The sequence below is a fragment of the Podarcis muralis genome, chromosome 18 (genome assembly GCF_964188315.1).
Source record: "Podarcis muralis chromosome 18, rPodMur119.hap1.1, whole genome shotgun sequence".
NCBI classification, from domain to species: Eukaryota; Metazoa; Chordata; class Lepidosauria; order Squamata; family Lacertidae; genus Podarcis; species Podarcis muralis.
In genome coordinates, this window is record NC_135672.1 from 4,477,572 (window position 1) to 4,500,696 (window position 23,125).

Consider the following 23,125-nt stretch of genomic DNA (forward strand, 5'->3'; position numbering starts at 1 on the left):
CAATACCTGGTTTTCAACATCGCGATATATCGCCAGCTAAATGTCATGACGCAGGTGGGGCTGTGGGTTAAACCACAGAGGCTAGGACTTGCCAATCAGAAGGTCGGTGGTTCGAATCCCTGCAGCGGAGTGAGCTCCCATTGCTTGGTCCCTGCTCCTGCCCACCTAGCAGTTCGAAAGCACGTCAAAGTGCAAGTAGATAAATAGGTACCGCTCTGGCGGGAAGGTAAACGGCGTTTCCGTGCGCTGCTCTGGTTCGCCAGAAGTGGCTTAGCCATGCTGGCCACATGACCTGGAAGCTGCACGCCGGCTCCCTCGGCCAGTAAAGCGAGATGAGCGCCGCAACCCCAGAGTTCTCTGTGACCGACCTAATGGTCAGGGGTCCCTTTACCTTTACATGTCATGATATACCGATACAGCGGCATGTCTGAAATAAGGATGGAGCTATGTAGAAGCCTTGGCTAGCTTCAGAGTTTCCCCCATGTTGTGATTTTTGCATAGCACACACATGCGCCCATGATAAAGAAGACATTGCCAGGTCAAAAATTATGAAACCAATATCACGATATGGGCTTGAAACTGGTTTTGGACGATATATTGCCCATCCCTACTTCGCAGTCGGAGGCAGCAGTGTTTCTGAAACCCAGGTGCTGGAATGGAAGCCGGGGGAGCTGCTCTTGTGTTCGAATCCTGCTTGCGGGCTTTGCATCTGGTTGGGCCCATGAGAATAGAATAGAATAGAATAGAATAGAATTTATTATTTATACCCCTCCCATCTGGCTGGGTTTCTCCAGCCACTCTGGGCGGCTTCCAACTAAGTATTAAAATATAATGGTCTTTTAAACATTAAAAGCTTCCCTAAAGAGGGCTGCCTTCAGATGTCTTCTAAAAGTCTGGTAGTTGTTTTTCTCTTTGACATCTGGTGGGAGGGTGCCACCACTGAGAAGGCCCTCTGCCTGGTTCCCTGTAACCTTGCTTATCACAGCGAGGGAACCACCAGAAAGCCCTCGGCGCTGGACCTCTCTGAACAATGGAGGTGGAGACGCTCCTTCAGGTATACTGGACCGAGGCCGTTTAGGGCTTTCAAGGTCAGCACCAACACTTTGAATTGTGCTCGGAAACGTACTGGGAGAAGATGCTAGGCTTCGCGGGAGCTGCTGGCCCGATCCGGCAGGTCTCTTCTTCTTTTCCTAAACCCGCCACCCCTGCTCTCCGCAGGAACAGCTGTGCCAAAGAGCTGACGTCCTTTGCGGCCGAAGCCATCGCCGTCAACCGCCAGCTGATGCGGGACGAGGAGGAGGACGAGGCTGCCGTGGAGTCGCACTCCCCCATCATCATCAAAGCTACCTCACGCTCCATGCAGCTCTCCCCGCCGTCCGAGTCCAAGCTGGCCAAGCGGCGGCAGAAGACCAGCATGGCAAAATTGGACGCCAGCCAGCATCTGGTTACCCCCTTGGTCCTGGTGGGGGATCACATGTGAACGCTTTCCCCCCCGGCTGCGTGTACATCCCCCCTCCCCAATTTCGGACAATATATCTATATATGTATACTGTTTTTGATAGCTGGGGGGGGGGGGGGAGAAAAACAAGGTCAGACCCCCCTCTCTTTCAAGTTGGCTGGATTCCAAGGATCTATTTTCTTCTTTTTTCTTTTCGTTTTGTATTGTTTCCTGGTCTTGTTTGAACACTGGGCTCCTCTCGACTCCCCCCCCCCCCAACACTTCTCCCCCTTTTTTCCCCTTTATAAATCTCTCTTAAAGGAAAAAAGGAAAAACCAACTTCCATATTAACTCGCCTATAGTGTTTTTTTTTATTAAACTCCCCCCCCCCACAAATGTTGCATTTTGACACACATGTAATATATTTTCGTTTTTTTTAATACAAAAAAAATAAATGGATTTCCCCGCCCCCCAACTCCCTCCTGCTTCTTTGGAAATAACAGGTTGACACCGCCCCCCCCCCCCCCCCGGAAAAGCTTAAAAACCCCCCACCAGGCTACTGTTAACTCTGTTTTCTGTTGCCTCTTTTTATACTGTGAAAATATTGGGGGGTTGGTGGGGAGGCGCACCCCTAAAAGTCCTCAACTTTTTAAAGGTAGCATTTTAAGTATTTGGGTGTATTATTCCTTTTTTCTCTCCCCGTTTCCTTTTTTTTTTATGTGGCTTTGCCGTTTCTTTTCCTCCCTCCCTATTTCTAAAAAATGTTTTGTTTCGGAATTCTAGAACTGAAAACAGCAGCTGCGCTTTGAGGGGGGGGGTGTTGTGTAGATTTAGGTTTTGCCCCAGAAGGCATTGTGGGCGCTTATGGGGGGGGGTCGGGTGATCGTGGGCAGAGTCCCCCCCCCAATACACCCCCCTGCCGATTCTGTAAGATTTGGGGTGGGAGTGTTTTGGGCTCTCCTGTGATTGTCCCGAGAGAGCCGGCCCAGAGCATCAATGGGGCCGTTCTTGTCCACCCCCCACCCCTGCCCCCCCAAATAACACATCCCATTTTGTTTCAAGCCCAGGTTCCCCCTATTTCTGTGGGGAGGAAAGAGATTGGCTTGACCAAGATGGTTTTGTCGCTGCCACCCCCATCCCAAAATGGGTTTGTTTTGTTTAATGGAAAAGTCACTGCAAAAAAAAACAAAACAGCCCCGAAACTTGCACAACCGCGTGCTCCCACCCCCGGCGTCGCTGGACTCCAGCTCCTGTCCGTGCTCAGCTGGCGGTCAGGAGGTCAGGAGGAAGCTGGCCGTTGTGTATCTGGAGCAACAACTTCTAGAGCCACGTTTCCCAAACTCCAGCTGTTCTTGGACAACGACTCCCATGATCCTGTCTAGCAGGACTATTGGTCAGGGATGATGGGAACTGTAGTCCCAAAAACAGCCAGAGACCCAAGTTTGGGGCACATTGTTCTAGAGGGTCTCTTTCGGGAGGTTCTGGGTGGGGGCTGTCTCTTGCTGCAGCTGTTTCCCGTCCGTTTTGCGGCTGTCCCTCCCTGAGCGAAAAGTTGGGTCTGGTTCAGAGGGGGGTCTTTGCTTGGGGTGGGTGGTCTTGCCTGTCGTTCATCCGAGGGGGTCTGCGGGGAGACCCTCTTTCCAGCGTTGCTTGCAAGGTGATGGCATAGCTGTGCCCAAACCGCAGGCCCTTTAAGTGGGGCTGGGGGGGGTTTCCACCCCCTTCCCTCCTTGCTGGGTGGGTGACGGGTGACGGGACTCTCTGCATCACCCTCTTTGCATTGTGCAAAGCGACGTTCCCCTGTCCTGCGATGGGACGAGGCAAAGCTCCATCTCAAGGACTCTCTTCAATAGTTTTCAAACTATTTCTAGACCCCTTTGGAGGTTGTAGCCACAGACGAGCGGTTTCAGATAAAATTTAAAGAATTGCCCAGTAGGCCCATGAATGACAAACCAGCACTGGCGGATTCTCCCTGGTTTGTTGTTTTAAGTTTGCTTTATTTCAATGTGGCAGCTCCCCCCCCCCCCCCGCCGGCTGTTAAACTTGCTTAAAACTCCTGTCCAGATGTGCATATCTGGAATTTTGATAGGATTGTGTTTTCAGAGTGATAATTTCTTCTCTTATTCTCTCCCCCCCACTGACTTAAGAAATACTATGCAATAGTTGTCTAAGTAGAGATAGATGATAGCAAAAAAATCTATTTTTTTTTTATTTTTAATTCTTCAGGTAACCCTAGCTTCCAGCTGTGGGTGAGAAGGCGTAATTGGGTTGTGAAATAGTTTGGCTTGACTGGTCTACTCCTCCCCTCCCACTTTGGCTCCCCGCCCCCAAAGAAAACCACCAAGAGTGAATATGGTATCTGGGGTTGTGTCCAAAGTCATTCATACTTAACAGTTAGAGCGATTGGCATTGATTGACCTATGTAAGTGCTGTCCATCAATTTTAGTGGTTCTGCTCAGAGTGTGAATCCACTCCCACCGCCTCCGGCTGTGAAATTTATTGTCGCTTTCTTTTCACGAACATTCAGCATCTAGCAAATGTCCTTTCAAGGGGGATGGGGGGGGGGTCAGATTGGGATGTGAGGTTCACTGTGTAAAGTTAGCGAGAGGTTTTCTTTCTTTTTTAAGGGGTGGGGAACCCCTTTATCTTTCTTTTTAAACTTTGTTTTACATCACATTTTGTTATTTGGTTGTAGAGCTTCATCTTAGGGTAAGAAATACTTGAACATCGGACGGCTGTTGCACCAATGCCTTCTTTTGGTCAGGAAAGCTGTCTCAAGGCTGCAGGTGATGGCTGGGAAATTGTTTTCGTGTGTTTCACCTTTCCAGGGCAAGAAGCGAAGGCAACTCTTTGCATCTGGGACTGAGAGTGGCGGTTTCTACGCTGCTTTTGCTTGCAAGAGCATTCGCAAAAGATCTTGCAAGGTTAGCTTCAGTTCCTTGGGTGGAAAGAGGGGAGATTCTCTCCCCATTTCTCAGCTATTATCTAAGCAGATTTTCTGATCTGTTTGGGAACCGCTTCCCTCTCTAGGCTTATTTTACCTGTCCTAAAAAATTCTGGGAATTGCCGACTTCTGAGGGCATAGAGTCCTCTTGAATGTCCCTGAGATCCTGCACAGTTGTACAGTTCCCAGCAATTGGGAGCCAAAGTAGATGTGCAGTTCCCAGGATGCCCAGCATTGGGACCCACAATGGTTCAGAAACGGGTTTTAACGTTTGCAGTGGCAACGTTAAAATGATAGCTGATTTCTCCCTGGGGTGGGTTGTTGTTTTTTTGCGGCAGGGGCAGGGTGCCGGGCGTACCTTTGAAAAACAGCATACCCTTGTTTTTAAAAGCAGATCTTTTGAGCACAGGAACGCTACCTGTGACTTTTTGGGGGTTTTGTCTAATCCCACTTATTCAGTACTACACCAGTACTACGCATGTAATATCTCAGAAACACATAGTGGTTTCTGCAGTAGAAGTTGCAGATAGGTAAGTTGGTCTGCAGCCGTGTCGGTTCCTCCAGGAACAGCGTGGTCCTCGTATTCCACTGACCCTGTTCAGGCGGCGGCGGCCGTAAGGTCCGCGAGTGATCCTCGTTGCCTCTGCGAGGGCCAGATAATTTGTATGGGATCATGTTCTTCTTCTGCGTTAGTGATCCTGTTTTGGGGAAGGTGGGTGGACGAGCGCAACCACCCACCCCACCCGGTTCATTACTGAAGGGCCAAAATTCAGGAGTGCTGGAAACTCCCTCAACAACAAGCCCATGTTGAGTTGTCGACTCGCAGGGTTGTGGTTAAGCTTGTGTGGTTTGGCTTTCGAACCAAAGTTCTTTGGCGAGAACCACTCCCGTCTCTTTCTCTCTTCCTCTCTTCAAATAAAGGGGACTTCTCAGGATAATTTCAGCGTGTGAAGGACTGCTCAAAGGTTTCCTTTCCCAACTTCAGTCTTTTTGACTTTTGCCCGACGTTTAATGAAAACAAAACGCCAGAGCGTGTGCTTCATTGCGCACTGTTGCAGAATAAAATGATTTGGAGCGCTTTAGCGTGGCTGTTGCGGTTCTTCGCTCCCCCTTTGTGCTTATATACCTTCATATGCATACCCTCTCTGGGCAACGCTGTGCATTATTTTGTGTGTGCAAGCGGGCAATGTGCTAGCACAAAGTACCTGGATTTGGTAGCATTAGAAATCATTCAGCGTAATGGAATCAAATCCTATAATGGAAGTTTAATCAAGTCCACCTCTTCTCTCCTGAGTGGTGAATGACTTGAATCTTTGTGTTTGGGTTTGAGCGTCGCTGAAAGTCGACTCTTCCCGCTCCCCCAATTTCTGATCGGATGATTGTTTTGTGGCTTTAAAACGCCAGGCGATTGTGATGGTTTGGCACGTGGTCATTTTCGTTTCTTTAAAGAACGGCTGTTGTGAAGACACAGTCTTGCCTTCCCTTTCTTGCATTGCCAAGTCAGACCAGGAACCCAGCCTTGCTGGGTTGGGGTTGGCTTTTGCCAACATAGTGATGAGCTCCCCCCCCCCACTCCCCAGCTTGCTTAAATTGGGGAGGTAAGAAGTCCGCTTGAGTCCTAGCGGGGACACACAATAAATTGCATTGAAAACAAGAGTTACGGCTAACTTGTCTAGTTCCCATTTCAATGGGGTGAGTCACGATTAGCAAGTGAGCTGGATTTTCTCCCCATGCCCCCCCCTTAAATATATTTAGGCTTTTCATATGTGTGTGTTGAAATTTTGTTTGTTTAATGGTTATTCTCAGGACGTGAGCAAAATCCTGATCCTTCTTCCTTACTCCCGCGATCGTGCACCTTTTCGTTTGTGTGACCAAAACTGGTGGTGCTTTGATTTCTTTTTTTCCACCGCTCAATTCAGAGATAAAACGTGTGTTTTCTTCCTCTTCTTTTTAAGGCTCCCTCCCTTACTGCAATAAGTCTTCCTACCACGTCTCACACACTACAATACACACCAAAGCTCAGATCTTTTAACGTGCAAGGAATTCTGGACTTTGGAAACGGGGTCAGGCGAACCTGTGTCCTTCCACAGCCACAGGTTCCCCTCACCCTTGGCTTTAAGAATACCCTTTATTGGATCGCCTTGAAGTAGTCGCCCACAACCCCCCCTGGTTTGGAAGCTGGAAGAGTTTAAACTGAGTTCAAAGTTACTTGCCCCCCCATAGAGATATGAGGGACCTCTTGTCTCTATGATGGGGACTTAATCCAGTGTACCCTTTTGACATCCTCTTAACCAGCCTTCTCAAGGTTGCTTTCCAGGTATATTATCTTTGGTTTGTGTTATCCCCCCAATCCCCCAGGTCTTTAAACTGTGCGTGGATTTTTAACCCTTATCTTGCCAAAGTTCTGAGTTTAAACTTCTCTTTCTTCCACCAGTCCTCCCCACCAAAATGTTTTTCTTTGTGAAATTCTTCTATTGGAAAGCATTTTTTTTTCCTGTACCTCCTTATTATGAGTTGTATTAACTGCAAATTTGAGGTGGTGGTGGGAATGTCATCGCTTTAAATGACGTCTCCTTCCTCTAGATTTTACGTTTCCTTAGATGTTGGGTAGCAACATTTTACTGTGAAAATCTGTTTCTTTTCACGTCCCTTTTTTTTTTTGCGGGGGTGGCACTCAGTCCAGGAGAAATGTTTTCCTCTGGTTATCAGAAAGACTGCCAAAGGTTTTGTGGAGCTTTTAAATTTAAGTTTATTTTATGTTTTTTTGGACATGCAGTCACCTTAACGTACCGTTGGGGACTCTTATGAGCAGCAAGTCCTTCAGAAAGGGACTGGTTTAAAAAAAAAAAAGGAGAAATTTAAAAAAAAAATAAAAAAAAGAGAAAAAACCATAAAAATATATATAAAAAAATAAAAACTTATAAGACAACAGCAACCAAGCACTTTATTAACTGATACAGCTTGATGGAATTTTTTTCCTTCGTAACACCTTGTTGATGCCAGAATTTTTTGTATTCTGTTTTGTAAGAATTTAATAAATGCATTGAAACACATAAACGAATTGAATGTTTTTGGAGTTGGGGGTCTGTTTGTTTTTCAAAATAGAAATTTTTAAAATGGTACTTAAGGTCTCCCACACTTCCCAAGATCCTCTTAGAAATGACGGAACAAGAAATGGCATATCATAATGTCTGCAAAAAGGATGGAACTATACAAGTGCATGAAGGGGACGCGGGTGGCGCTGTGGGTTAAACAGAGCCTAGGATTTGCCGATCAGAAGGTCAGCAGTTCGAATCCCCTCGACGGGGTGAGCTCCTGTTGCTCGGTCCCAGCTCCTGCCAACCTAGCAGTTTGTAAGCACGTCAATGTGTAAATAGATAAATAGGTACCACTCTGGCGGGAAGGTAAACGGCGTTTCTGTGTGCTGCTCTGGTTCGCCAGAAGCGGCTTAGTCCTGCTGGCCACATGACCCGGAAGCTGTACGCCGGCTCCCTCGGCCAATAAAGCGAGATGAGCGCCGCAACCCCAGAGTCGGTCACGACTGGACCTAATGTAATAAACGATGCCTTATGAGGAACTAAGGGAGCTGGGCATGTTTAGCCTGGAGAAGAGGAGGTTAAGGGGTGATATGATAGCCATGTTCAAATATATAAAAGGATGTCATCTAGAGGAGGGAGAAAGGTTGTTTTCTGCTGCTCCAGAGAAGCGGACACGGAGCAATGGATCCAAACTACAAGAAAGAAGATTCTACCTAAACATTAGGAAGAACTTCCTGACAGTAAGAGCTGTTCGACAGTGGAATTTGCTGCCAAGGAGTGTGGTGGAGTCTCCTTCTTTGGAGGTCTTTAAGCAGAGGCTTGACAACCATATGTCAGGAGTGCTCTGATGGTGTTTCCTGCTTGGCAGGGGGTTGGACTCGATGGCCCTTGTGGTCTATTCCAACTCTATGATTCTATGATTCTAATGGAGCTAATGGTTACCTATACAAGGGCATTGGCTAGCTTCACGGTCTTCCCCACATCGTGATTTTTGCAAAGCACACAGACACATCATGATTAGCAATACATTGGCAGGTGAAAAAATTATGAAACCGATCTCACAATATAGACTTCAAACAGGTATTGGACGATATATCACCCAGTTGTACGGGCAACCAGCGCAGTTTTTTTAAAAATTGGGGCTGATATATAAATGGAACCCCAGACAGTAATCTGGCTGTTGCATTTTGGACCAAAGCGAAGTTTCTGAGTTGCCTCCAAGGGCAGCCCCACGGACAGTGTGTTGCAGTAGTCCAGTCTGGAAGTTGCCATGGAGTCCAGTCACCAAATCATCTCTCTAGCAACCAGGTCACCATCATTAAAGAGAAGGGTCAGCAAGCATCTGGGACTGGAAGCCCTGTTCATAATAATAATAATAATAATAATAATAATAATAATAATAATAATAATAATAATAATTTATTTATACCCCACCCATCTGGCTGGGATTCCCCAGCCACTCTGGGCGGCTTCCCAAAAAATATTAAAATACTGTAATACATCAAACATTAAAAGCTTCCCTAAACAGGACTGCCTTCAGATGTCTTCTAAAAGTCTGGTGGTAGTTGTTCTTTTTGACATCTGGTGGGAGGGCGTTCCACAGGGTGGGTGCCACTACCGAGAAGGCCCTCTGCCTGGTTCCCTGTAACTTGGCTTCTCGCAGTGAGGGAACTGGCAGAAGGCCCTCGGTGCTGGACCTCGGTGTCCGGGTAAAACGATGGGGGTGGAGACGCTCCTTCAGATATACTGGACCAAGGCCGTTTAGGGCTTTAAAGGTCAGCACCAACACTTTGAATTGTGCTCAGAAAGTTCAGGGAAGTTTTTTATGTCTGACCTGACGCTTTATTATTTTTAATATTTTGCTGGAAGCCACCCAGAGTGGCTGGGAAAACCCTGCCAGACGGGCGGGGTATAAACAATAAAATGATGGTGATGACAACGACCATATGAGTCGAGAGTGGATGCAGCGGCACATCACGGGTGTGGTGGTGTGGTTGTTACACAGATCCTCCCCATGTGATGCCAAGCCAAATCATCGCTTAGCCTCGGGTAGCGTGGCAAAAGCAGGACCGGAGACAGGAGCAGTGTGGCTGCAGTCTTTTCCCCAAGGGCATATCTGTTGTTCATGCGAAGCCCGGCGGGTGGGGAACTTCAAGCCTTGGGAGTGGGATGCAGTTCTTCATGGAACTTTGGAGTGTCAGGCATAGCCCTACTGGCTTTAGCCCAAACGTAGCAGAGTTTTCCTGCACAGCGAAGAAGCTAGTTGCGGCAGTAATGACAAGTCAGCTAGACTCAGAATAACTATTTACAGGATTTATTAAAAAAGGAGAAATAAAACCAGCAGAGTTTCTGCATACAAGTAAAAGTAAAATAAACCCTCTCTTTCTCTCTCTCAAAACCATACACAGCACTTCTACTCCTAACAACACCTCACTTCAAACTGAGCTAGCAATCCCTTGATAACAGAGCAGAGTGCTGGTCGTTAACCAATCAGAGTGAGTAGTTTCTAGGTCAAGCAGACCTGGGCTTTCTGCCAAGAGTAAATTGACACCACCTTGAGTTAATTGTGCGAAGCTAGAATCTGCAAGTTTCCCACGAGAACCAATTAACAGAAACTGAACACCCCCTCACAGATTCTGCTGAACAATTAACATCAAATACACCTATGTAGGAGATTATTTTTCCAGCAAACCTAAACCCTTGCACATTCGCTTGTTCTTTATCTTTGCCAATGGTTTAGTTAACACATCTGCTACATTTTCTTCACTTGATACATAAGTACAGGTGATTACATTGTCTTGTACACAGCAACGTACATTTTGGTATTTTACAGAGATATGTTTGGAACGCGATTTGAAACCCTCTGTTTTACTTAAGGTTATACAAGCTTGATTATCAATGTAAACTTGTACTGGTTCTCCACAATTTACATTTAAATCTGTTAACAAATGCTTGAAATAAATCACCTCGTTGCACAATTCACTCAATGCGGCGTACTCTGATTCCGTTGATGACACACTTACAACGTCTTGCTTGCGTGACCGCCAGCTGATTAAAGCTCCACCGACCATTATGACTAGTCCTGTGACAGATTTTCTATCCGGCAAATTTCCCCAGTCACTATCACAGTAGCAACTCAACATTTCATCCTCTGAAGAATTTAATTGTAACATATAGCCAATTGTCTGTTTGAGATACCTCAGAACTTGTTTTACCCCTTTCCAGGCATTTAGTGTGGGTTTTGAGACCAATCTACTTAATATGCCTACTGCATAGCTAATATCAGGTCTGGACCACTGTGCTAGATACAATAAACTTCCAATTACAGAGTGATATACATCAGGATGTTCAAATTCAGGACTCTCATCTATATGAAGTGTTTTTATGAAACCTGGATCCATAGGCACCACTGCCCCTTTGCAATCCTGCATTCTGTATGTAGTCAGTAGTTGTTTGACTTTGTTCTGCTGACTAATTAGGCAGCTGCCATCTTGGGCCCAGCACACTTCCAACCCTAGATATGTCCTAACCGGGCCTCTGAGAGTATCCTTGAGCCACTAAACGAGCTTTGTATTTGTACTCTCCTGTCACCAGAGGTTTAAGTTTGTACACCCACCTGCAGCCTACAATCTTTGCCCCCTCAGGCGCTGCTACTGGTGTAAAAACCTTGTGCTCATTCAGAGAGGACATCTCTTCCTCCATTGCCTGTTTCCAGAGCTCTGCCTCCTCTTTTGGTAACTTTAACACCTCCTGAAAACTCTTGGGTTCTGCAATCACACTAAACACATTTGCAGTATCTGGAGAAAAACGCACCGGAGGCACTCCTTTGTTTTGTCTTTTAGATCTTCTGGGAGAAAATTTTTCTTCTGACCCACTTTCCTCCTCAGAACTACGACCTCTCTTTTGTTGCTTAGCAACTGGTCTTTGGCTAACTCCACTTTCTTGAGAGCTCTTATCTGAACTTTCCTCCCCCTCAGACTCTGATTCTCTGTGTCTACTTTCAGAGTCATGAAGCTCCTGGGAAGGTTCAAACCAAACCTCAGTATTGGCATGTAGTCTCTCCCAGCCACTATGTTCACAAAAACTGGCATTCCTGGAGATCACAATGCCATTTGTCCCTTCAGCAAAGCGGAAACCTTTTCCCAGCTCCTGGTAACCCACAAACACTAACTGTTTGGTCTTAGGATCTCCCTTCTTCCTCATTTGTTTCGGAATCAATACCCAGGCTTTTGATCCAAACACATGCAAATGGTCAATTTTGGGTTTTTTCTGAAACAATTTAAAGTATGGGGTTGTACCTATTGTTTGGTGAAAGAGCCTGTTTTGGAGATAACACGCGGTGAGCATGCTCTCCCCCCAATAAGACATGGGCAAATCAGCATCGTCAAGCATGGCAAACATCATATCTTGTAAAGATCTGTTTTTCCGCTCTGCAACGCCATTCTCCTCTGGGGAAAAAACGTTCGTTTTTCTATGCCCAATGCCACGCTTTTGTAACCAATCTTTAAAGGCATTTGACATAAATTCGCCACCTCTGTCCGTCTGAATCCTTTTAAGTTTAATGGACAGAAATCTTTCCACAGATGCCACCCAGCCTTTAAACTTAGTGAACACGTCACCCTTATTCTTCATGGGAAAAACCCAGGAGTAATGCGTGGCGTCATCCACAATTGTTAGTGAAAAGCGCGATCCACCCCTGCTTACAGCAAATGGGCCAATTACGTCCATGTGAACCAGCTGTAGCGGTGACTCACTAACTCTGTCACTTCTGGGGTAAGAGACTCTGTGGGTTTTAACCTTTTTACAAACGTTACAATCAAGGTACTTGTTACAACTCTTTAAATTACCCCCATCAGCCAATTCAGACATTTTTAGTACACTTTTCCAGCAAGCATGCCCCATTTTCCTATGCAATAAGTGCACACAGTTGTCATGTATAGCTTTGTTATTCACTGCAGGCTGAGATTTACTGACTACTGCTGCAACTTGAGATCCTGCTTTAAGCCAAAACAAGCCTCCCTCTGACTTAGCAGTGCCTAAAATCTCACCAGCCTTCTTAATAATGCAACTGTCTCCTTCAAAATGCACTTTAAACCCAGCTTTTAGCAAACAATCTACAGACATCAGATTGCTCCTTAATGAAGGCACACACAGTACATTTTGCAGACATTCACGAAGACAAGGAACAAAAACTGCACCCCCCGAAATCACTTCGGAAGTACTTCCGTCTGCTAGAGCCACCTGGCTGCGCTGTGCTGAGTTCTTGGAAACAAACAATTCATCTGAATTCACGATGTGGCGAGATGCTCCCGAATCGACCACCCAGACCGCTTGTTTCTCATCAGCAATCTTGACCTCGCCGGTCACCAGCTGAGCCGACTGTTTTCGTTTGAAGAATTTCTTTTTACGCTGCTGCTGCTGATCTCGTCTCTGCTCCTGCACCGGCAACTGAGACTTGACCAACTCCGGACATTGTCGTTTTAGATGCGCTGAAGACCCACATCGGAAACAACGCCTAACAGCAAACGCTGACTCCTCACCGGTACGCTGCTTTTGTTTCACCTCTGGCACGGCATGAGAACTCCTTCCAAACCGCCCACCTGTAGAAGCCTCTGCAGCAAACGACCTTTCTTGCCTCTTCTGCCATTCTTCAATCAAACGCCCAGTAACGTAACTGACGGATAAATCACGCTCCTGGATGCCTTCTAGAGACAAAACTAAATTATCCCAGCTTTCCGGGAGAGAACTCAAAATAATAGCCACCTTCTCCTGCTGGTCTAATGCACAGTCTCTTTCCTGTAGCGCAACAAACTTTAACTGTAAACTGTGTAGGTGTTCCTGCATTGTAACCCCAGGCTGTAACATTGCCTTGTACAATGCCTTGCGAATGAACAGCTTGGAAACCGCTGTCTCACGCACATGGAGTTCTTTAAGTGCTTGCCACACACCTCTAGCTGTCTTGATTCCCCTCACATACGGCAACTGGGAATCTTCCAGCCCCAAGACAATTGTGGCCCTTGCTCTTTGGTCTTTATCGAGGTCTTCATCATCAGGCTTCGCAGGAAACTTACTCACCACTTGCCAGAGACGATCCCTCTGCAGCACTGCCTGCATGCGTTCCGACCACAGCAAGTAATTGGAGTCATTCAGACGCTCAAAAGCCATCTGAACTGGTTGTGAGGTCATCTTGAGAGCGATGTCCCTGGAACCCGGAACCAGCTACTCACGACCACCGAGAGAGAAAACAGGAACCACAGCACCCAGCACTCACACGCTGCAGCTGTTGTCCTTGTGTCCGCTGCGTCACCAGCTCACCACAGTCAGGAACCAGCCAGAGTCCATCTGCTGCACCAGCAGGAACAACAACTTCTGGAACTACTGGAACCAACGCCGTTGATGCTGACACCACCGCAACTCAGGCTGGCAGCACAATGCCCATAACCTCATGGAACTTTGGAGTGTCAGGCATAGCCCTACTGGCTTTAGCCCAAACGTAGCAGAGTTTTCCTGCACAGCGAAGAAGCTAGTTGCGGCAGTAATGACAAGTCAGCTAGACTCAGAATAACTATTTACAGGATTTATTAAAAAAGGAGAAATAAAACCAGCAGAGTTTCTGCATACAAGTAAAAGTAAAATAAACCCTCTCTTTCTCTCTCTCAAAACCATACACAGCACTTCTACTCCTAACACCTCACTTCAAACTGAGCTAGCAATCCCTTGATAACAGAGCAGAGTGCTGGTCGTTAACCAATCAGAGTGAGTAGTTTCTAGGTCAAGCAGACCTGGGCTTTCTGCCAAGAGTAAATTGACACCAGCCTGAGTTAATTGTGCGAAGCTAGAATCTGCAAGTTTCCCACGAGAACCAATTAACAGAAACTGAACAGTTCTGGGGGTGAAAAACCGCTGCGTTAGCCATCACTGAATTTTATACACCGCCCATCTTGACTGGGTTGCCCCTGCCACTCTGGGTGGCTTCATTCCCGGGATTGTGGCCGCTATCACCTACTGGCAGCTTCTAGGAGCCACAGCTGAGAGCTCAGTGCTGGTGGGGACCAACGGTGGACAAACTGCCCCAGAAGGAGCAGGACGTGTCTCCTCCCACCAGAGGTAAATTACACGTTGTTTAATTGTGTCTGACTCTTTGTGACCCCCTGGACCAGAGCACGCCAGGCACTCCTGTCTTCCACTGCCTCCCACAGTTTGGTCAAACTCAGGTTAGTAGCTTCGAGAACACTGTCCAACCATCTGGTCCTCTGTCGTCCCCTTCTCCTTGTGCCCTCCATCTTTCCTAACGTCAGGGTCTTTTCCAAGGAGTCTTCTCATGAGGTGGCCAAAGTTTTGGAGTCTCAGCTTCAGGATCTGTCCTTCCAGTGAGCACTCAGGGCTGATTTCCTTCAGAATGCAGAGGTTTGGTCTTCTTGCAGTCCATGGGACTCCTCCAGCACCAGAATTCAAAAGCATCCATTCTTCGGCGATCAGCCTTCTTGATGGTCCAGCTCTCACTTCCATACATCACTCCATACACCCTGGTTAAATCATCTCAGGGCCATGAATGAATGTCAAGGTAACCTTGGGACAGTTGCTACCTCTTGGCGCAACCTACCCCACAGGGTTGTTGTAGGGGGTAAAATGAATTGTGTTGGTGGTGGCAGCTTTGTACAGCTTGCTGGATAAAGGGTGGTGCAGACAAGCCCTGTAGCAGGATCAGACCAGAGACTCATCTGCTCCAACATCATCGTGGATACAGCAGTTGTCTATATGCTTCTGGGAAACTCAACAGCGGGGCATGATCACCTTGGCAACCTCCCTGTTCCTCCTCCCCAGCGACCGTGATTCTCCAGAGTATCCCGCTATCGTGCCTAGCATCCTTGGATAGTCAAAGCTTCCATACAGGTGAGCAAGAGGCCCGGGTTATAAATAAGGCGAATGCAGCTATTTCAGGCACATTTCGAAAAGAGTTTTTGCTTTCTGGTTTTTTCTCTGTGACTCACCTCTTTTAAGTCTGACCTTTTGATGTTTGCGCTATAAGTATCTTTTAGGACCCACCCTATTCTTGCGACTAGTATTTTTTTATATTGAATTGTTGAATATATGCAAGCTACCCTGGGACGTTAGAGTGACGTGTGGGTAAGAAACCAAATAAATAAAACAATTATGTGCAATATTAATTCCCCCACCCCAATGTTTTCACAATGACCTTCAAGTCAGATAATTGCATTGTTTCACGAGCTGACTTTCCACCCTCATCCGCAGTGTTTTTACTCAAACCTTTTTTACTGCATTATATCTTTATTATTTATTTAACTTATATGCAGAATTCATCATGCGAAAGGCTGGGCTGGATGAATCCCAAGCCGGAATTAAGATTGCCGGAAGAAATATCAACAACCTCAGATATGCAGATGACACAACATTGATGACAGAAAGTGAGGAGGAATTAAAGAACCTTTTAATGAGGGTGAAAGAGGAGAGCGCAAAATATGGTCTGAAGCTCAACATCAAAAAAACGAAGATCATGGCCACTGGTCCCATCACCTCCTGGCAAATAGAAGGGGAAGAAATGGAGGCAGTGAGAGATTTTACTTTCTTGGGCTCCATGATCACTGCAGATGGTGACAGCAGCCACGAAATTAAAAGACGCCTGCTCCTTGGGAGAAAGGCGATGGCAAACCTAGACAGCATCTTAAAAAGCAGAGACATCACCTTGCCAACAAAGGTCCATATAGTTAAAGCCATGGTTTTCCCAGTAGTGATGTATGGAAGTGAGATGGTTGGACAGTGTTCTCGAAGCTACAAACATGAGTCTGACCAAACTGCGGGAGACAATGGAGGACAGAAGTGCCTGGCGTGCTCTGGTCCATGGGGTCACGAAGAGTCGGACACGACTAAACAACTAAACAACAACAACAACATCTTTATTCCAAAAAAAATCCTCTGTTACAATCACTTTGCCATTTTTCTTCCATTGCTTTTCTCGAACCCTGCCCACGATTTCATTTGTCTGCAATGCTTTTCCAAAGTCCATGAAAGGCCTCTATTCTTCTACGAAAAGTTCATCGTTTTGATATTGTAATTTCGCTGTCAGCTTTCTGCTTAGTAATAAAACCATTTACCTTATTTTTCTCTCTGCCTTCAAGAGAGATGGGGGGGGGTGTCTTTAGTACATTTGGAGGGGTTTTTGTTTTGTTTGTTTTGTTCGTTACCAGCAAACTTGTGCTCACCAGAGGGTGAATCACAAAGTTTAAAAAGAAACTGTCCAAAGGCACGCTGAGTTGGGCAGAAAGATTAGATGTCACGATGGGTGTTTTACACTTCTCCAAACGGCAAGGAGAGCCTCTGGGACATAGAAGAACTGTTTACAAATCCGCTGAAAATAACCCTCCGTAATCACATAGAAATCTGCATCTTTGTAGGGCTGGCTGCCTTCCTTAACCCTTAAGTCTGATCTATTCCTTCGGGTGCTGGCTTGTTCCATCCCTGGGCTCAGGAGAGGAACACTGCAGAACTGGGAGAAGATTCCCAGCGTTATATTGGAATGATTCACTGTTCCTAAGTCTTGCCACTTCTTCCACTGTGCCTCCGATGGAAGGGGGCACTTCCTTAAAACGCCCCTTTGCTCCTAGGGTGGCAACCACTCTGGAGGTGGTAGTTCCAGAGCCGACACAGAAGGACAGGTAATCTTATTTATTTCATAATGCTTGGAAAGCGCTCTCGGCGATGCACGCAAACAAAACGGGGGGGCAAAGCACCTCCCTTTGGGAGGAGGAAGAACAATGGATGTCAAAATAAGGGGGAGCAGCTACACAAAAACACCGCGCGCTGTCTAAAATGCCATAAGAAGCTTTGCTGAGTTGTGGCTGTGAGATTTTGTACATCAAGTAACAGGGAAGTTAACAAGGCTTGCTTCCAAGTGAAATGTATGCATAGGGATTGCAACGTAATAGTCCCTCTGTGTTTGGGGGGGGGGGGACGGGACGGGACTCGGCAGGTCCAGATTTATTTTTAGTTATGTTTTTAATCTGCAGGCAGAAGCTAGCTCTCCTTTACCACGTCTGTTCATCCTTTGGTCTGCAGCAACCTCTACTGTTCATTTGGTGTGTTTCTTTAATGATGCTCCCATTACATTTCCTTTCCACTGTGGAAATTTCAATGCACTATGCACTGAAAGCTGTATCAAACTATTTAAAGTGGTTGTGGCTTTAAAGAATTCTGGTAACTGTAGTTTTGATGATGGAACAGCCTCCTTGCATGGTGGACTCTCCTTCAATGGAAGTTATTAAGCAGAGGTTGACCGGCCACCTGTCAGCATAAGAGCCAACTCCTAGGGATTGAGGTCCCTTTGGTCCCCCCAATATTTGAGGGCAGTGGCGTAGCGTGGGGGGTGCACGGGGGCCGGCCGCACCGGGCGCAACATCTGGGGTTAGGGCAAATCCACAGGTTAGGGGGCGCAAATCCACGGGTTAGGGGGCGCAAATCCACGGGTTAGGGGGCGCAAATTACTTGCCCCGGGTGCTGACAACCCACGCTACGCCACTGTTTGAGGGATCTGCCCCCCCCCCAAAAAAGTTGAGGTGAGTTTCCATTCAAAGTGTGTGTGTGTGTGTGTGTGTGTGTGTGTGTGATGTTATGTGATTATGTGGGGTGGAGCTCATCTCCCCTCCCCAAAAGGACAATATTTTATTCAAGTTGGCACCCCTGCCTATCAGAGGCTCTCTAGCTGAGATCGCTGCTTCGCAGAGGGTTGGACTAGATGATGCTTGGGTGTCCCTTCCAACTCTAAAGACCAGGAAGAACTTTCTGACAGTCCAAGCCGTTCAACAGCGGATCGTTCTCCCTTGGGAGGTGGTGGATTCTCCTTCCTTTAAATCGGAACCAGTGAAGGTCCAAATGTCTGGAGGCAGTTGGAGGATGGATGGCGGCTAACGGATTGAGGTTGAATCCTGACAAGACAAATGATATTTTGGGGGAACAAGGGGCGGGTGGGTGGCTGGGACCTCCTGGTCCTGAATGGGGTAACTGTGACCCGAAAGGACCAGGTACGCAGCCTGGGGTTTATTTTGGACTCACAGCTGTCCATGGAGGCGCAGGTCAATTCTGCATCCAGGGTGGGTGTCTGCCAGCTCCATCTGAAACCCTCCCGGCCTGCTCTGTGTCTCACCAGAATGGTCCATGCTCTGCTTTTCTCCCGCTTGGACTACTGCCATGTGCTCTCTGTGGGGCTACCGTGGAAGGTGACTCAGAAATGACAACTAATCCAGAATGCAGCAGCTAGACTGGTGACTGCAAGAGGCTACTGGGACCATATACCGTATTGGCCTGAATATAAGCCTCACTTTTCCCCCAAATTCTGACTGTGAAAAGTTAAAGTGTGGGTTATATTCATGACCCTATGGGATGCAGCCAGGAGCGCGCAGAAAAGTGGTGCCTGCCCTGTGCATAGTCTCCTGCCCTCTCCCTCAAAGCCGGGTGGGGAGAGCGAGGATGGGGAAAGCCCTGCAGCGGCTTATATTCAGGTGTTTTTTTCTTTTTTCTCCACCCCCCCTCCAATTTTAAAGGTGTGTCTTATATTCGGGCCAATATGGTACCATGGGTCCTAAAGGATCTTCATTGGCTCCCAGTATGTTCCATACGTGGCCTTTAGAGCCCTAAATAACCTCGGTCCAGTATACCTGAAGGAGCGTCTCCACCCCCATCGTCCATCCTGGACACTGAGATCCAGGTCCGAGGGCCTTCTGGTGGTTCCCTCCCTGCGAGAAGTGAGGTTACAGGGAACCAGGCAGAGGGCCTTCTCGGTGGTGGCGCCCGCCCTGTGGAACGCCCTCCCATCAGAAGTCAAGGAGATAAATAACTATATTTCAGAAGACATCTGAAGACAGCCCTGTATCGGGAAGCTTTTTAATGTTTGATGTTTTATTGTGTTTTAATATTCTGTTGGAAGCAGCCCAGAATGGCTGGGACAACCTAGCCCAGGGGTCTGCAACCTTTAAGACAAAAAGAGCCACTTGGACCCATTTCCGAAGAAAAAAACACCTGGGAGCCGCAAAACCATTGCGACATTTAAAGCATGCACGTCGCTGCCCTCTGATCTGACAGCGGGCGGGAAGGTGACGTCGGGACGGTGCGTGACTAATGCACGCACCGCCCCCATGCGACGTCACAGCCAGTACAGCGCCCGCCACAGTGGGGAGTTTCGGGGCGCACAATGCACCTCCTCCCCTCGCTAGTATCCGCCCCGGAGCCGCGGCAAAGGTGTAAAAGAGCCACATGCGGCTCCGGAGCCGCGGGTTGCAGACCCCTGACCTAGCCCATGGATAGGCAAACTAAGGCCCGGGGGCCGGATTCAGCCCAATCGCCTTCTAAATCTGGCCCGCGGACAGTCCGGGAATCAGCGTGTTTTTACATGAGTAGAATGTGTGCTTTTATTTAGATGCATCTCTGGGTTATTTGAGGGGCCTGCCTGGTGTTTTTACATAAGTACATAGCTGTCAACCTTCCCTTTTTTTGCGGGAAATTCCCTTATTCCGGTGCTGTTTCCCGCTGCTTCCCGCTGCTATCCCGGATTGTTAGATATCCTGTAGTCTGTCCCCGGGACAGGTGAGGCTGCTGATCCCTTATTTTCAAATCTGAAAGTTGACAGCTATGCATGAGTAGAATGTGTGCTTTTATTTAAAATGCATCTCTGGGTTATTTGTGGGGCATAGGAATTCTTTCATACAGTCCGGCCCCCCACAAGGTCTGAGGGACAGTGGACCGGCCCCCTGCTGAAAAAGTTTGCCGACCCCTGACCTAGCCAGACAGGCAAGGTACAGGGGTACCTCGGGTTAAGTACTTAATTAATTCCAGAGGTCCGTTCTTAACCTGAAACCGTTCTTAACCTGAGCTACCACTTTAGCTAATGGGGTCTCCCCCCACCACCGCACAATTTCTGTTCTCATCCTGAAGCAAAGTTCTTAACCTGAAGCACTATTTCTGGGTTAGCAGAGTCTGTAACCTGAAGCGCATGTAACCTGAAGCATATGTAACCCGAGGTACCACTGTATCAAGAATAATAATAATAATAATAATAATAATAATTTATTATTTATACCCCGCCCATCTGGCTGAGTTTCCTCAGCCACTCTGGGCGGCTCCCAATCAGTGTTAAAAACAGTACAGCGTTACATATTAAAAACTTAATAATAATAATTTAATAAAGAATAAAGTTGTCATCGTTATCATCCCCATCATTCTTCCCTGGCGGTTTCTAAGCAGAGGTCGGGGATGCTTCAGCTGCATTGGGGGGGTCAGACTGGATGACCTTGGGGGGGTCCCCCTTCCAACTCATTCGACGATTCCTGGGGGCGGGGCAGCCTTTTAAGCGGGGCCTCCGTCGCTGAGACGGCCCCTTCCCAACCCCTTGCGCATTTCGCCGGGGTCAGGCTGGATGACCTTGGGGGTTCCCCCTTCCAACTCATTCGTCGATTCCTGGGGGCGAGGTGCCCTTTTAGGCAGGCCTCCGTCGCTGAGACCGCTCCCCCCCACCCGCTTGCGCATTTCGCCGGGGGTCAGACTGGATGACCTTGGGGGTGCCCCCTTCCAACTCATTCGCCGATTCCTGGGGGCGGGGCGGCCTTTTAGGCAGGCCTCGGTCGCTGAGACCGCTCCCCCACCCCACCCGCTTGTGCATTTCGCCGGGGTCAGACTGGATGACCTTGGGGGGACCCCCTTCCAACTCATTCATGGGGGGCGGGGCGGCCTTTTAAGCGGGGCCTCCGTCGCTGGGACCGCTCCCCCCGCCACCCCCTTGCGCATTTCGCCGGGGGGTCAGACTGGATGACCCTGGGGGGACCCCTTTCCAACTCATTCGACGATTCCTGGGGGGCGGGGTGCCCTTTTAAGCGGGGCCTCCGTCGCTGAGACCGCTCCCCCCCACCCCACCCCTTTGCGCATGTCGCCGGGGGGTCAGACTGGATGACCTTGGGGGTGCCCCCCCCCGCGCTGGCGCGTGTCTTCGGCGACCCCCCTCCCGGCGTCGCGTCTGAACGTTCCCCGCCTCCCTCCTCGCCCTCCTCCTCCTCTTTCCCCGCCTCCTCTTCGCCCTTCTTCCCTCCTCCTCCTCCTCCGCCGGCCGCCGCCCCTCGCAAAATGGCGGCCGGCGCCGGGCCCGTGGCGGGCGGAGGCCTCCCGCCGTCTTTTACCTCAGCCGCGGCGGCGGCGTCGCCTCAGCAGCACCAGCCGCCGCCTCCGCCTCCTCCTCCTCCGCCTCAGGCCGCGGCGGCCTCCTCCTCTTCTCCCCTCACGCACAACCACCGCGTCGGGAACCCTCTGCCGGCGGCCTCCTCGTCGTCGTCTTGTCCGGCGGCGGCGGCCCCGGCGGCGTCTCCCGCTTCGCCGGCCTCTCCGCCTTCCCCTCCGGCTCTTCCTCTTCCTCCTCCTCCTCCGCCGCCGGCCTCGTCGTGCTCGCTGGGCCCCCGCGAGCCGGCCTACAACTGGCAGGCCACCAAGCCGACGGTGCAGGAGCGCTTCGCCTTCCTCTTCAACAACGAGGTGCTGAGCGACGTCCACTTCTTGGTGGGGAAGGGCCGAGCGGGGGCCCAGCGCCTCCCCGCCCACAGGTAGGAGGAAGGCCAGACCCCCCCCCCATGTTGGAGGGCCGGCACCCCCCCCCCGGGCCCAGCGCCTCCCCGCCCACAGGTAGGAGGAAGGCCAGACCCCCCCCCCCATGTTGGAGGGCAGGCACCCCCCCGGGCCCAGCGCCTCCCCGCCCACAGGTAGGAGGAAGGCCAGACCCCCCCCCCCATGTTGGAGGGCCGGCACCCCCCCGGGCCCAGCGCCTCCCCGCCCACAGGTAGGAGGAAGGCCAGACCCCCCCCCCCCAGGTTGGAGGGCAGGCACCCCCCGGGCCCAGCGCCTCCCCGCCCACAGGTAGGAGGAAGGCCAGACCCCCCCCCCCATGTTGGAGGGCCGACACCCCCCCCGGGCCCAGCGCCTCCCCGCCCACAGGTAGGAGGAAGGCCAGACCCCCCCCCCCATGTTGGAGGGCAGGCACCCCCCCCCCGGGCCCAGCGCCTCCCCGCCCACAGGTAGGAGGAAGGCCAGACCCCCCCTCCAAACGCCCCCCCCCATGTTGGAGGGCCGACACCCCCCCCCCCGCCCAGCGCCTCCCCGCCCACAGGTAGGAGGAAGGCCAGACCCCCAGGCACCCCCCATGTTGGAGGGCCGACACCCCCCCCCCGGGCCCAGCGCCTCCCCGCCCACAGGTAGGAGGAAGGCCAGACCCCCAGGCACCCCCCATGTTGGAGGGCCGACACCCCCCCCCCGGGCCCAGCGCCTCCCCGCCCACAGGTAGGAGGAAGGCCAGACCCCCAGACACCCCCCCCATGTTGGAGGGCCGACACCCCCCCCCCCCGGGCCCAGCGCCTCCCCGCCCACAGGTAGGAGGAAGGCCAGACCCCCCCTCCAAACGCCCCCCCCCCATGTTGGAGGGCCGACACCCCCCCCCCCCGCCCAGCGCCTCCCCGCCCACAGGTAGGAGGAAGGCCAGACCCCCAGGCACCCCCCATGTTGGAGGGCCGACACCCCCCCCCCCGGGCCCAGCGCCTCCCCGCCCACAGGTAGGAGGAAGGCCAGACCCCCAGGCACCCCCCATGTTGGAGGGCCGACACCCCCCCCCCCGGGCCCAGCGCCTCCCCGCCCACAGGTAGGAGGAAGGCCAGACCCCCAGGC

At 50.0% G+C, this 23,125-nt stretch overlaps 2 protein-coding genes and 1 long non-coding RNA gene across 8 annotated transcripts in view; 2 read left to right on the forward strand and 1 right to left on the reverse strand.

The window, feature by feature from the left end:
• Window positions 1–7,452, forward strand: part of MKNK2 (MAPK interacting serine/threonine kinase 2) — a 42,636-nt gene extending 35,184 nt beyond the window's left edge. Inside the window, exon 14 of the mRNA XM_028714107.2 lies at window positions 1,219–7,452. Coding sequence (XP_028569940.2) covers window positions 1,219–1,480 — 262 coding nt within the window. The 3' untranslated portion in view covers window positions 1,481–7,452. The remainder of the gene's footprint in view (window positions 1–1,218) is intronic.
• Window positions 7,135–21,728, reverse strand: LOC144326085 (uncharacterized). The gene is made up of 2 exons (XR_013391234.1): window positions 21,598–21,728; window positions 7,135–8,777 (listed from the first exon to the last, which is right to left on the reverse strand). It is a non-coding gene; the product is annotated as an uncharacterized LOC144326085 (long non-coding RNA).
• BTBD2 (BTB domain containing 2) overlaps window positions 16,900–23,125 on the forward strand; it is a 29,342-nt gene continuing 23,116 nt past the window's right edge. For 2 of the 6 annotated variants that reach the window (XM_028713401.2, XM_028713404.2), the window contains exon 1: window positions 21,518–22,014. In XM_028713401.2, the coding sequence (XP_028569234.2) occupies window positions 21,545–22,014 (470 nt within the window). In that variant the 5' untranslated portion in view covers window positions 21,518–21,544. Of the gene's footprint in view, window positions 17,095–21,516; window positions 22,015–23,125 lie in introns of those variants that run through there. The other 4 variants (XM_028713400.2, XM_028713403.2, XM_028713405.2 and 1 more) reach the window with 3 other exon arrangements.